We start from the raw sequence: 15,545 nt of genomic DNA on the forward strand, positions 1-15,545 counted from the left end.
TATCTATCTATCTATCTATCTATCTATCTATCTATCTATCTATCTATCTATCTATCTATCTATCTACATACCTACCTATCTATGTGTGTGTGTGTGTGTGTGTGTGTGTGTGTGTGTGTGTGTTCCAGCATAACTCTGGAGCTCCTTGAGCCATTTCAACCAAACTTGGTACACAGATGACTTACCCTGTGGAAACAAATACTGTGGGGGTAAGACACCCCTAACACCCCTTGGGATGTGTGTGTATGTGCCTTAAAATGGATTCTACTGTACAGCACAGTGGAATTGCCATGGTAACGGCTTCACAGTACTTCAGTACTCCACAAGGCGGCTCCCTCTCAGCCCTCCAAGGAAACATCAGGTGATTGGCCAAGTGCAACCAAACAATGAAACACCAGCATAGACAAGAAACTCCAGAGGAGAGGAATAGAAGACTTGTAATGCTGTGTGAAAGTACAACAGCGTGAGTCCCGACTACAGAATTTTCCTATCTAATACAGGATTGGGATAAATAAATACCCGGGCAACGCCGGGTTATCAGTTAGTAATACATTTAGGTTAGCAACACTCTTTCCATGATTGTAGTCCTTTGACAAAGAAGAGGGTCGGCAATCTTTTGAAGTCTGCTGGCTGTTAAGTTGGGTTTGGAAGAGGGTTTGGTAAAGCAGAGAAGATAGAGATATGAAGCAAGGACAGCTTTGAGGAAGATCATAATTTTTGTTTTGGGGTTTAGATTAAATTGTATTGTATATTTTAAGATGACAACCACAATTTTCCTAGGGGAAACTTTTTCAAGGGATACTGGGGGACATAAAAAGGTTTTTGGGGATGTAATAGGCAGCTAAGTCACAGATTGCTAAAATGTGGTACAGAAAAAAGAAACATCTTCTAAAAATAGAGAAACAACAGGACTTCATTATTCTTAGGAACACTATTAATACTTCTAGTATTAGCGGTAAGTAAATATAACCAAGTTTTTTTTATTAAATGCTTGGTGTAGAATTTTGACCTGGTGATTAAAAACTGTCATTTTCTCAAACCAATGAACCTACTTTCAAAAGTTTTCAAGGATGCTGAAATCAAAATTCCTGTTGGTTCAACTTTTAATCTATCTATTGTAGATTTGCAGACTAGCTCAACAGTAAACATTTGAAATAGCCATTTGTTTTGAAACTCCAGAAAATTTCATTCTGCTTTGTCATTTGCTTTTTATAGCAGTTGAAACATATTTGACATTTGACATTTTTTTTCATTAAGAATACTCCTAGATACCACATTCTGATGCATAATATTTACAAAGTTATCCTTAAAATAAATCCCAGAGTCATGAAAAAGAACCTTGATAATGAAAACCAGACAATGAATTATGAATGATGAATTGATGCTAATGTGGTATTTTACTAAGCAAATCATCTTTAATAGAAGCTCCCATATTTTAGTATATCAAAACTCCATCTCAAAGTGCTGTAAAAGAGAGATTTTTTTTCAGCAGTTGCAATCACATAATACTTAATTTAAAATAACAGGAATTTTATATGACTATTTGGATCCCGTTTGGGATAAAACACCAGTCTGATGTTGTAAAGTAAAAAAAAGCCATAAACTTTCATTATCTTCAGTAGGGTTGAGAAACCTACAGTTTTCCAAATGGTGCTGAAGAACAGTTCCAAGCATTTGAGGGCTTTGTATTAAAATAATATGGAGGACCAGATTCACTCTTCATGGACCTCAGTCCAGTTTATCAGATGCCTACTTTTATGAGATTAATCCAATTTTAAAATCACTGTATACATATTCTGATAGAATCAAAGTTGGCAACATGGAAAGAATTATGGGTTTAGTAAATGGCATTCTAAAGAACAGATAATAATAAGAGGTTCTGGGGGGCGGAGCTGGCATATCAGAAGTACAGTGTGCGATCTTGAAGCTCCAAAGTTGCCGCTGATATCTTCATTGCAGGATGGTCCCACCGGACCTAAACCATCCCGTAGAGACGGTGACTGAGGAGGGCACATCCTGTTGATTCCAGGGACATCGCAAAGTCCCTGGTTGATCCAGGAAAAGCCCTTTGCCAGCGGTGGAGAGGCAGCCATTCAAGCTGCTGAAGCTGGGACAGCTCTGGAACGGAGGAGATTGAAGGAAAGTGTGTCAGCTTGGTGAGATGAACTTTTACTTATTATTACTTGAAAAGAACATCCTGAAAGATTAAAAGTGAGGAGGAAAGAGTTTAGGCGGCGAAATTAAACTAGTTAAAGTGAAAGTTTTTTTTCTTTTTCCCTTTTTATTGGAATTTTGAATTTGGTAAAGTTACTGAACTTTAAACTGGACTGTTTCTTTTAAATTTTCATCCTTGTTTTTATTTTTATTTATTTTTTAATAAATTTTTTGAAAGTCTGTTTTGATTAAGACTCTTTGGATTTGAGTTGCATTTCCCCCCCGCCCAAAAAAGGAAGGATTCCATTTTCTCTTTTTGTTTCTGGTATTGGATACAAGAGGGGGGAGTGAAAGTGAAGGGGGAAAAAGTAGCACTTGCCATTTAGAGGCTTGGACATATTGTTTCTTTCTTTCTCAGTTTGTTTATGTACTTGCTATACTCAAGGAGTTTTGCAATGGAAAAGATAGTGGGATGAGCATGGTAGATTGTTTATACAGGTGCTCATCTGTGAAACTAAATAATTAAAGCTTTGAGCTGAAGTTGAAACTTGCGAGAATGTTTAAGAATAAATTGGATAAATGTTGGAAGTGTCATCAGATACCTGGTTCATATTATCATATGTGGTGAACATGCTCAGACGAAAAGAAATATTGGATTAAAATCCACACATGGTTGGAAAAAATGATAAAACAACATATAGACTTTAAACCAGAGATCTTTTTATTGGGAATTATACCAGAAATATACAACAAAGAGTTGAAATATTTGATTGTAAATGTACTAACAGCGGCTAGGATTGTATTTGCTAAGAATTGGAAAAATGATAAAATACCTATGCAGGAGGAAGTTATTAAGAAAATTATGGACTGTGCTAAAATGAGTAAATTGACATTTGAAATTAGAGAACAAGAAGATAAACAAGTTTATATGATATGGGATTTGTTTTATCAATGGTTGGACAAAAAGACATGGTAATGTAATAGACTAGATCATTTTGTGATAGAAATTTAATAGATTGATATAAGACATAATATAGACATATATAACCACTGGTTGAAAGTATAACATAAATTTTAAGATAAAAGTTGGAACATCTCGTATAAAATGATGGAATAAATAGTTTAGTCGTGGATGATTAATAACTGATAAATATACAAGCATACGTTAGTTTGACAATGTGAAAATTGATATAAATTGTGAGTAAATGACTACAAAAGAATAGCACAAAAGATTTGTAACCAACTGACACACTGTATGTATATAAAATGGAAGATGGTTTTATGTTTTTACGTTTTGTATGTGTATGTTTGTTTTTAAAAATAAAAATTCTTTAAAAAATAATAATAAGAGGTTCTGCAAACAATCTGTTGAGGCAGAAATATTTCTAAATAGTTTCACCTGATAGAAGACACATCTCTAAGGAATTGGCACAATATCTTCCATGCATTTGTGCTGGCAAAAAAAAACCCTTAGAAAGTATTCTTCCATTAATGATTATAATCCAATCCCTTTCAGCTGTATATTTTTTAATAATAGCTAATCAATTAAATCTGATGTAGTAGTTCTATGTATTTCATAAGGCTGAAAGAAAGATACATTTGGGATAAAGTAATTAGAATGGAATATAAATAGAACTAATCTAAGAAAAAGTTGGTGGGAATAACTTGGATAGAGGCATCAAAGCAAGAGCTATGAATAAGGGAAAAAGGACCTATCCTCCAAATTTAGATAGCAAGTTATATCAATACTCCCAATAATGTTTAAAGATAGCAACAATAGATGACCTTGTTTCACCTTGGAAGCTGAATAGGATTTATCTTGGCCTGTACTTGAATGGGAGAGTACAAGACAATGCCATGGCTGTACATTGGACTGGGAAGGTAGCAAAATATCCTAGGAAGCAGCAATAACAAATCACTTTTGTACTGTTGCTAAGAAAGCTTCATGGATGTGTCCCTGAGGTGACCAGGAGATGAGCTTGACTTGATGGATATTTTATCCTTTTTGATGATGATAAATAAACTTGCAGACAGCATGGCATATGGATCAAAGCAATTGTTTAAATGGGAGCATTTTTCAAATCATACTTACATGTATATTGTATATTGTCAAGGCTGTAAAAGGCATTTTGCCTGTTTACTGCCCATTGGAGTCGTATGAAACAGAGATTGTGCACATTAAGGGAAAATGTGTAAACCGCAGTGAGAAAATTGATGTGAGCTATTGATTCAAATTCCTTTTCATGGGATGGAAGAGTGGACAAAGTGGGTGATGGTAACTGACAAATTGGAAAGGTGAAAAAGTGAAACACTGCTCAGTTCACACCATAAAATACCTATAGAAAGTGTATGAGCCCCTTTTTTTCTGCTGGCCTTCAGTTTTCAATGACTTGTAGTACTTAAATGGTGGGGTGTGGTGTTTTTTTTTTGGTGTTTTTTTTTTTTGTTACCAATGAGGGAGATTTACAGATTTTCAATTGTAATGGTAATTAGGCTGTTGGTTTGAGCTCCAAGCTTGGCAATTGGGTTGCAAACATTTCATCATCATTTGAGGAGACATCTTCAGTGTGTTTTGAGTTGTGCCCATCTGTCAGAACACAGGTCTTTAAATACCTTCTTATGCGATGCAAATTAGTCTGAATGATGTTTATTTGGATATTTCTGTGTCATGGTCTGATTTCGAACTGTTTGATTGGCTGGCTGCTGTTGCTGGGCTATAGTTAAGTACCATCTGTGTGATGCAGATTAGGATTAGAGTTGTTTATCTGAGTGCTCCTTCCCATGGTCTAGTCTTGGCTTGTTTGATAATTTGAGTGGCTGGCTGTTGTTACTGATAGGTGGTCTGATTTCTTGTGAGCTGACCACATGTTGCCCCCAACAATTTGGATCCCCATTCTACTGACCTTGGAAGGATGGAAGGCTGAGTAAAACTTTGCGTTGGTCAGGATCAAACTGCTGGTATGTGGACATTGTTAGTCAGCAATTTTAATCACCCCACCTCCCCGCCTCTTAACACATGTAAGGCAAGTAAGACAATATGTAAGAAAGGGTCATTATTTCTATCTCACTTTGAAATCAAAATGCAATCAAGAATGTGTCTTGATTGCTTGAATAGCAAATATAATCATTTTTATTAATATGCACTAGATCATGCTTTATTTTGGTTAAAAACTGCTGGAGAATCTACCACCTATACAGACAGACTGTTGGAAAGATCTTGATGGAGAGATCATGCTCTCAGGAGGTTTTTCCTTATAATTAAATAGTCTTAAATACTCAGAGCTATATTCAAATGCTGCCAAAAAGAAACCTTAGGATACTAAATTTAGACCAATGCTTTATATTTATTAACAACTTTATATTACATTCAACAACATTGCGACGATGTATGCATTTGTCCACTGTTCATGATGCCAAAAAGTTTGTGTTTTACATTTGCTATTCTTCTTTCATTCCTTTTTTGTTCACCACTAATGATAAAATCTCATGACCAAAACATGTTTGCCCCACAGCAGATAAATTTGCATGTGCAGATTTTGTGAATATTAACCAACAATTTAACCAACAACCAACATGAGTATAGGATAGATAAAACCATGCACAATGCATTCAAGATAGCTGAAATGAGAGGCAAAATTCACCGGCAGGCAAAAAACAAAACAAAAAACAGACCCTGCGGTGCAAGAAGACAACAGTAAAAATTACAACATTGTGTGAAATAGTTTATGTATCTGCAAAATAAAATAAAAGCATTCCCCTAATTCCCTAAAATAGTGTCAGTTATGGCAACCAAAAAGATTGGCTTTTCTCAATTCCTAAAAGTCTTGGAGAACAAAACCAACAATTCAGGACATTTCCAGTGAAGGTTGATTGCAGAAAATAAGAACTAGCTAGGTAAAGGTATAATGATCTGGGAGAATAACCTTGGGGCACAGGATGAAGAACCACAGCCCAGGCAATAGTCAGACAAAAGACATCTCAACCTGCCGAGAATGCATCTCAGAAGGGACTCTTCTCTGGAAAGTGAAGGCAGGGAAAGGAGAAGTGTGTTCAGACATGCAAGACTCTTTTATTACAACCTTACAATAAAGGCAGTGTGAATACTCGTGGTTTTAGTTTTTGTCTGGATTATAGAAGACTGACAGAAGGCTTAAAATGTGAGGTAGCGATTCCAACACAAGTGAAAGTAGATGTGGCTCCATCCATAGTAGCTAGTTCTGAGTTCGAGAAACTGTCCCAAAGGACTCCCAGCCATAGAGATCCCCTTCCTGTCACCTAATTCTTTCTAACATGCTTTAATCAAGTATGCTTTGGAGAAAAGCTTGACTCCCTCTTCTTTGTGGTAGCCCCTGCAACCGTTCTTCATATGTTTTAGCCTCAAGTCCCTTAATCATGGTCTCTCTGGGTCAAAAATGTCTATGTCAAACACTAGTTTTGTGTAATAGTGAAGATAATGGGCTAGAAATCAGGAGACTGAGTTTTAGCCTTCCCTTAGGAATCTAACTGAATAACAGTTCTCTTTCCAGTTGCAAAGAAAATATAAAGAATATCTATCTATCTATCTATCTATCTATCTATCTATCTATCTATCTATCTATCTATCTATCTATCTATCTATCTAAACTATTAGATAGATAGATAGATAGATAGATAGATAGATAGATAGATAGATAGATAGATAGATAGATAGATAGATAGATAGATAGATAGATATAGATATATGTGTGTGTGTCTCCAAGATGTAATTTCCATTTCTTCCTCTCAACATTATGGGCAGCCTTCTTCAGCTCTTTGGAAAGTCTTCAATTCTGTTTTTCTATTCTGCTTCCTACCTATTATGAACTATGGAAACCCAAATGTCTTGCTCCCCTGTTGTTTCTTCGCTTTCATGACAAATCCCTACCAGTTTGGTCAACTTTATTTTTTTATCTACAACTTTACTGAATCTCCTGGAGGCTTGCACAATTCTGCACAATCAAGCCAGGCACGTAGCGATGGAAAAGACAATCCAATTATTCAAGTAACGGAGTGTTCCACAGTGCCGAAGGTCAGTGGCAGTAACCACCACCATTGCTTCCTGTTTGGTTTATGAAATTATAGAAGATATTTGCTGGAGGGGATGTGGGGGTGGAGAGGAAGGTTGGCGATCCTCAAAAGAAACCCACAGATTTACAGTGTAATTGGAATGGCCTCCTCCTTTGTGTCACTGAATGTAGAACCCATTATATATATTTAAAGATCATTCTAATCTGCTGTGTGTGGTTTTTTATTTTGTCTTCTTCCCCCTAATACATGATTTATTTCTGTTTCACTTCATTCTTTTTTACTTACCGTATATGCCGGCGTATAAGACGACCCGGCGTATAAGACGACCCCAACATTTCCACTCAAAATATAGTTTGTTATATACTCGCCCCTCTTCCGCACGCCTTCCACTTTTGCACTTTTTTTTTTTTTTGAGGCACTTTTGTCTACGTGGAAACGAATCCCGTGAAGCCGAAAGGAGCAGCCAGCCTTCTCCCAGCTCCCAAGGAAATGAGGCTCACACCGCCCGGGCTCCGCTGAGGTATCCGGCTGGGGCTGTCAGGAGTTGTTACCGCTGGCGCGGCTCGCGCGGCTCCAGTCCCACGTTGCCTCGGGAAGGGAAAGGCAAAAGGAAGAGCGCGGCTTTTGCCTTTCCCTTCCCGAGGCAACACGGGACTGGAGCAGCGCGAGACGCGCAGCGGTAACAACTCCTGACAGCCCCAGCCGGATACCTCAGCGGAGCTCGGGCGGTGCGAGCCTCGTTTCCTTGGGAGCTGGGAGAAGGCTGGCTGCTCCCTTTTCGGCTTCACGGGATTCGCTTCCACGGTGCGCAAAAAGTGCCTCAGCTGCGGGCAGCCGCAGTGCTTCCCAATTACTATTTGCCGGCGTATAAGGACGACCCGGCATATAAGACGACCCCCAATTGGAGGCATCTTTTTCAGGGCAAAAAGTCATCTTATACGCGGCAAATACGGTAGTTATCTAGTACAATGCCTTTGAGAATATGGAAAGTTTGCTGACATATGAGTTAAACAGTTAAAGTTAATTGACATGTATACATCTTTTTAGAACAGGGTACCAAAGCAGTAGATTTGCTGTTTGTTAGGACAACCCAATAATGTAATATAGCTTTTCTTTCTTTCTTTTTTTCTTTCTTCTTTTCTTTTTCTTTTTTTCTTCTCTCTCTCTCTCTCTCTCTCTCTCTCTCTCTCTCTCTCTCTCTCTCTCTCTCTCTCTCTCTTTCTTTCTTTCTTTCTTTCTTTCTTTCTTTCTTTCTTTCCAGGACAAAAAAAAGAACAACTTTAATGCAATTAATCTTTGCTTGTGATAAGAGGAAAAAAAATAATTTACGTAATCTGCTTCTTATTTACAAAGCAATAGAGCATGTGAAAATTGAAGAAAAAAACCTCAAAGAACTGTTAGTAGATAAAATATTCCTCTTGATGGGTTTTTAAAATTTCTTTAATGTTTGTTATGTGTAAAGATGAAAAATACAACCCTAACCCTATTAATTACATTGATTAATAGTCTATGGTGTCTTGATGAATGCCTGTGAAATGAAAGATGCAGCACTGAGAAAAGCCCACTTTAAAGGACAAGCAAAGTTTACAATCCTTGAATATTCACTTTCCCCCATAATGTAAAAGACAATATCATTGTATTAGGGCAAGAAGAACCCTTGCACTCACCCAGAAATTGGATTTCAACTCAATCCCAGTCAGCACAGTGGATGAGAAGTACAATACGAAGTGTTCAGCAGTGGGAATCAAAGATTTTTACCACCAGTTTGATGGACGTGGCTTGGTGGGGTGTGCTTTGTGCGTGTGCACACACTTTGCGCATGCGCGTCAAACACACAGTTTGCGCAGAAGCGTTCCAACTCACCTCTTGCAAGCCTGCACTCTCCTGGTCGCTTCAGCAGCTGCCGCATAGCACTCTGCTGTGCCACGCAAAGCAGCTGCACTTCAAAAGCAGAAGATAAAGGTGAGGATAGAAGCCTGGGTGGGCCCAACAGCAGAGCGGTGGAGAGAACAGGGTCAGTCTCCACTGCTTATCAGTATTACCAGCTCGGCCAAACCGGGCCGAACCGGTAGAATATCACTGCTGGAAGTGTTTCAGTAACTCACAAACATTGTGGCTCCCCCATTTGTGTTGAAGGCACCATTTAAGGCCCTTCTGGATTGAAAGGATTAGCCAGTGACATCACCATTGATGTTGGGATGCCCGTAGGACCTTCTTTCATGTCAAGGAGCTGGAGCAAGTGACAGGAGCTCACCCCGCCACACAGAAGCACTTGGGACTCAAATGTGGGCTTGCTAACCTCTAACAACCCAGTGTCCTAACAATATGAGTCACCGCGCTTCTTAACATTGTGGCTGAGTCTACATAACACATTAATAACAACATGGTATGTTTGCATTTAAAATATTGGGTGGATTGAATCATGCTTTAGGATTTAAGATATTGCATGAATCACAGAGTTCTCTTTATAGCAAGTTTTATTAAGATGAAAGGATAATCACTCCAAAACAAGGGAAATAATTTTCTAAATGACAATTTAAAAGTCAAATGAAAATTATTCACTTCTTGGAGCAATTATGTAATTCGGTATACATATAGGTGGTGACTTTCTGAATTTCTCATAACTTGACATGATGTACCAGAAGGGAAACAGCTCTGGAATCTGCAGCTAGTTGTTTATATAATAGCTGGATTTTATTAATCTGAGAATCATTTCTTATACCAGTAGAGGTCATCTTCCCTTATACAGATTAATTATTAGTTTAGAAGAAATACATTGTGGAATGTAAAAGTGGAGATAGAAGGCCATGTTTATTTCATTCTTCTGATTTTTGCTCCCTCTGGAGGAAAAGTCTGACGAAAGCTTTTATAGTTCTTTCATCTGTATTTGAAGCAAAATTTTTGTAACAGAGGCATCTGCTGAGAGGGTTAACAAAAATTTAAAATCTCAACAGCATAATTGTGACTGAGGGTTTTTTTTACCTGTCTGCAGATGTCTATGTTTTGAAGTTTATCTATTACTTATTCAATTATTGAAAATGAGAGTTTTCAACACAAAACTGAACAAGAACTAATATTCTATATGTATCTTTTTGTTTAGTATTTAACTTCCCATTAAGATAATTTACTAGAAGAAAGCAAATATAGCTCTATTAAAATGAGCATGAATGTTATTGATCTGTAAGAAAGAAATCTTCTTACAGATTTAATCTTTTCCTCTCCACAATATTCTATATGTACATTGTACATTGTACATTGATTTATTGATGATTGATTATATGCAATCAAATTGTTTTCAACTCCTAGCAACCCCATAGATAAGATTTTCTGCAGGAAATCAATGCCTAATCTGTTCTCTTAAGTGTCTCAAGGGTGAACTATTTTCCCATTTTATTGACTATTTACCCATTTTACAAATTTGGGACTGTTTATAGTCACATTTCATTTTTACTTCCCCGAAAAGCTCAATATAAATCTGTAAACTTAGTTCTCTGCTTACCCTAACTTTTGGTAATTTATGAACAATTTAAAATGGTGTTCTTCAAAGCAAGTCATTAAGGAGCTCCTTATTTCCCCTCCAAGAATAAAATTGTCCATTTATTTCTATTGTTTGTTTTCTATTTTTTTAACCATTTACTAAAAAGAACTTTTTATGCCATGGCCACTAAGTTGCCATGGCTAAGAATGCCTTTGGCCCATATTATTGTACAGCCAACTTTCCCTATATTGCTTCTAAATTAAAAACAATCTTTTTAAAAAAAATATCAAAAAATCTGGGAAATGAGTTGTTGATAGACTTGTGGTGTGTATAATTTCAGCTCATTATCTCCAGCCTTAACCCAAGATGGTTTATTTTCTCAGGAAATAATGGGCTGTTATTTTGACATGACACAAAAATCAAATGTGAAAGGACATCCTGCTGTAAATATAATCACATAGTATGCTTTCATCTTGGCAATTCCCCTGAGCTCATCTGAATTCTTCTTTCAGTATTAAAGTTTATAATTTAATTGGCTAGAGCAAGGTGGAAGTGTGACCTGATTCATCATTACATTAAGCTGGTTTATCTTTTTTTAAAAGGACAAGATTGTTAAACAGGCTGCAAGATGTAGGATTCAGACATCATGCTAGAACAAAACCTCATAATTTAGCATTATGTGTGAATAAGAACGTGCTGCAAATTTCACCCGTTTTTTGTATTTTGATTGAAGAAAGAAATCAGTAAGACAAAAGTTAACATTTAATCTTAAAAGTTAAAAATACTACTTTATAAAAGGCTTATTAAAGTTTATAAATTCAAAGATAAAAAACTAATGCAAACAAAAAAAATATAAAAACTAAAAAAGTGCATTTTTTAAAAAAAGAAAAAAATTAATAAAAAAAGAAAGATATATAAGCAAATAACTTTCTCCATCATCACAAGGATAAACAAGTTGCAGTAACTTGTCCCTTTCTGGTACTATAACAAAAGAACGCTTTCTCCCATATCTCATCTCTTAACTGCAAGCAAATTTGATATGTCTTTTTTTATAAATTCAAGATAAAATGTCATCCAGGCATTTCCTCTAGTTTATTATTTGTACAGTATGAATCTTTCAATTGTTTAGCAATCATCCAGTTTCATTTGTAAATTCAGCATCTTTTTCCATACCATTCTTGTAATCCAGTGGTTCCCAAACTTTTTCAGTCCATCGCCCCCTTGGTGCTACAAACTCATCCTCAGTGCCCCCCACCCAGGGTTGGGATTCAAATTTCTGTGGGCGTGGCCCAATTTGAGGGTGTGGCTTGCTGGTCATGTGGCTGGGTGGGCATGGCTTGTTGGTCATGTTACCAGGTAGGTGTGGTTTGGTGGTCATGTGACTGGGTGGGCGTGGCCAGGTGACTGGTAAACCAAATACAAGTGGTCTTCACTTAATGGCTGGTTGTTTGGCAAGTGTTCTAATTTATGACTGGCCTCCCAGAGTTACTTGACCTGTTTTTGGAGTTTTGACAGCCATGCACACACATACACACACACTCCCTTCCAACCCTGCTGGAGCAGGTCATTGGACTAGAATCAGCAAAGCATCTCTCATTAGATTCTAGTAGTGAATAGAATCTAATCAGAGATGCTTTGCCGATTCTTGTTGATTTTTATTTGTTTCTTTATTTTATGTTGTTGAATTGCATTGACATGTGTGTCCCTTCTTGTGCACAACCCAGAAGCTTTTGTGATTCTTTGCAGCAAAAATTACTGACCTCTGGCTTTATTCTACTTTTCAAATGTGCTGCCACTGCCACGTTCTAGGTGCCGGCTCTGCAGGTCTACCCCATTGAGCCTGCTCCATCGGATGGACCTGCCCAAGAAAATCCAAGTGGAGCAGTGCACCAAGTCAATGGGGTGAGCCTGAGAGAGGGAAAGAGACAGAGAAAAGAAAGAGAGAGAGAAAGAGAGAAGGAAGAAAAAAAAGAGAAAAAGGAAAGAAAAAAAGGGACAGACAAAGAAAGGGGGAGATGGAAGGAAGGGACAGAAAGAAAAAGAAATAAAGAAGGAGAGAGGGAGGGAGGAGAAAGATAATGAGATATCTATTCTAGTCCAATCACCTGCTCCAACAGTGTTAGAAGGGTGTGTGTGTGTGTTCTCCTTGTAATTTACCAGTACATTTTGGTTTTGCCTTCTTCAGCATTGGCACTGTAATACATTGGGGAAAAGTAATTTTTTAGGGTGGAGATTTGGTTCAATGGATCCCGTTTAAAGCCTCAACAAAATGTGAGAGCTTACTGATAGTCTTGACCATGTTTCGTCCACAAAACCTTTAATAGAAGCCAAAGATGTTTCAGTGTGGAAAAGGGCCTCAGTCTAAACTAGGCCTCATTTCAATCTGATGCATCAGGTCTCTCTCTCTCTCTCTCTCTCTCTCTCTCTCTCTCTCTCTCTCTCTCTCTCTCTCTCTCTCTCTCTCCCCCTCCCTCTCCCCCTCCCTCTCCCCCTCCCCCTCCCTCCCTCCCAGACTGGCTTTGCTCTACTTTCCTGATGTACCTGCGGGGCTGGCACTTCGAACATGGATGGGTGGGTGGATGGATGGATGGATAGATAGACAGGTAGGTAGGTAGGTAGATAGATAGATATATTGGTAGATAAATAGGTAGGTAGGCAGGCAGGCAAGCAGGCAGGAAGACAGACAGACCTTTTTGATGGATGTATGGATAGGTAGGTAGGTAGGTAGGTAGATAGATAGATAGATAGATAGATAGATAGATAGATAGATAGATAGATAGATAGATAGATAGATAGATAGATGATAGAAAGATCTATATTGGTAGATAGGTAGGTAGGTAGGTAGACAGAAAGACAGGCAGGCAGGTAGGTAAGAAGGCAGGAAGGCAGGCAGACAGACAGACCTTTTGGATGGATGGATGGATGGATGGATGGATGGATGGACAATGCAACATTTAGAAGAAGACAAAATCAGACAGACAGACAATGCAACATTTAGAAGAAGACAAAATCCTCTGGGACATGGCATATGTTGACAGAATCTAAGCATTTTTGTAAATGAAATAATTAGCCAGAAATAGAGATGCCACTAAATAAAGCATTTTTAATATATAATCTGAAAAGTATTCTTTTCAGATTATATAAATTTGCAATTACTCTGATTACAATTGCTCAAGTTCCAGGTTCTTTCCAAATAAACTCTGCTTGATGATGCTCTCTTCTGATGATGCTAGACCAGCTTTAATCTCTTTTGAACTAGAAATTATGATATGTCCATGTACCATATGTCCATTCTATAGTAGTAATCCATGTAAACTTGCAACAGTGATACATGTAATACAAAATTTTCTACTTTTTCTGTCAGGTCAGCAAAGCAAGAAAAGTTGAATCATATAGCTTTAATCTACCAATTCATAGTATATTATATCCTTTCCCTTTTAGACTAAAGAAAAAATCCCAGTCTATTGAAATTTCTGCATCAGGTTATGAACCTCTGCCATCAGCAGCACAACATGCCCTGCAACCAACTAAACCTACAGCTCTGAACAACACGACAACATCTGAAGAGGAGCAGAATAACACTGCAAATTTCCAGCGGCGCAATCCACGGAAGGGTGAACTGAAGAGATACTACACAATTGGTAAGCGAACAGACTACTTTCTCCATCAAAAATATATAATGTCCTTGCTTTGTGGAATGATTGGTAGAATAATCATTTATTTCTGGATGAACATTAGAATGTGTCTTTAAGCTGTCATGATCTGTTTTATTCTTCTATTTGGCAGCATGTTAGGTTTAGGAAGGCACCAAATGCTTAAAGAAGTACATTTTTTCATCTCCTAAATAAGGATTATGAAATATTATAAATGTAACTAGCAAGTAATGGCAGATTATTCTGTAGAAAAGCAAGAGACAAATAGAAATGGAAAGTTATGATAGCTGCCATTTTGTTATTCTATACTCTGGTAACCTGACCATTGATTCACAGACATGAATGCTAAATCTTCCTATGATTTTTAGATTGCATTTATTTGAAGGCATATTATTGTAGGAGGCAAATTGTCCAGGCCTGCAATGTCTTGTGATTGCATCTAATGCCAAATGCATTACAAATGGAAGGCATCTATTGTAGAGAAATTATATAACAGGAGAACGTACTCTCTATTATTTATTTTTCTAACCAAGAAGTATAGATATTTTGACTATGATCCTCCATACTTCCTTGAACATACTCTGAAAATGACTTGCATAATAAAGATGTATATAATAATTTAATGTATTTCCACATAATACCTCGACTTAATTTTTGATTTATTGTGTGCCATCAAGTCAACGTTGACTCTCAGCAACCACATAGATAGATTTTCTGCATGGTAACCTGTCCCTAACCTGGTGTTTCGGATGTTCCAACATTGTCAGTATAACAATCAATCAATCGTTAATAGTCATCCTCTTTCCTTCCTCTTTTCCAAGCACTAAAGCCACCTCTAGAGAATTAAATCTTATAATTATGGGATATGTTTTTAAAGACATTTATTAGGACCTGTGAAGGCCCAATGGCTCTCTACTTTATTTTTCTGCTAGTTATCCCGGCATAAAGGGAGAAAATTGGCTTAATGCTAATTGCTTTGTCTTGCTCTAATCACTGCTTTTATGTGAGGAAAAGAACAACCACAGCTCATAAATTTATTTTTCTTTGGACAACATTGAGGTCTACATTATTAAAGTAGGACATGATGTACATCAGGTGATGAAAGAAACTACCGTATTTGCCGGCGTATAAGACGACTGGGCGTATAAGACGAGCCCCCAACATTTCCACTCAAAATATAGTTTTTGTTATATACTCGCAGTATAAGACGACCC

General features: G+C 37.3%; 1 protein-coding gene across 10 annotated transcripts in view; it reads left to right on the forward strand.

The window, feature by feature from the left end:
* OXR1 (oxidation resistance 1) overlaps positions 1 to 15,545 on the forward strand; it is a 247,443-nt gene that overhangs the window by 127,441 nt on the left and 104,457 nt on the right. For all 10 annotated transcript variants that reach the window (XM_087962091.1, XM_087962090.1, XM_087962094.1 and 7 more), the window contains one exon: positions 14,120 to 14,319. In XM_087962091.1, the coding sequence (XP_087818217.1) occupies positions 14,120 to 14,319 (200 nt within the window). The remainder of the gene's footprint in view (positions 1 to 14,119; positions 14,320 to 15,545) is intronic.

Source organism: Notechis scutatus, chromosome 3 (genome assembly GCF_049901735.1).
Source record: "Notechis scutatus isolate UNSWTSFEM ecotype Mainland chromosome 3, rNotScu1.2, whole genome shotgun sequence".
Classification (NCBI taxonomy): domain Eukaryota; kingdom Metazoa; phylum Chordata; class Lepidosauria; order Squamata; family Elapidae; genus Notechis; species Notechis scutatus.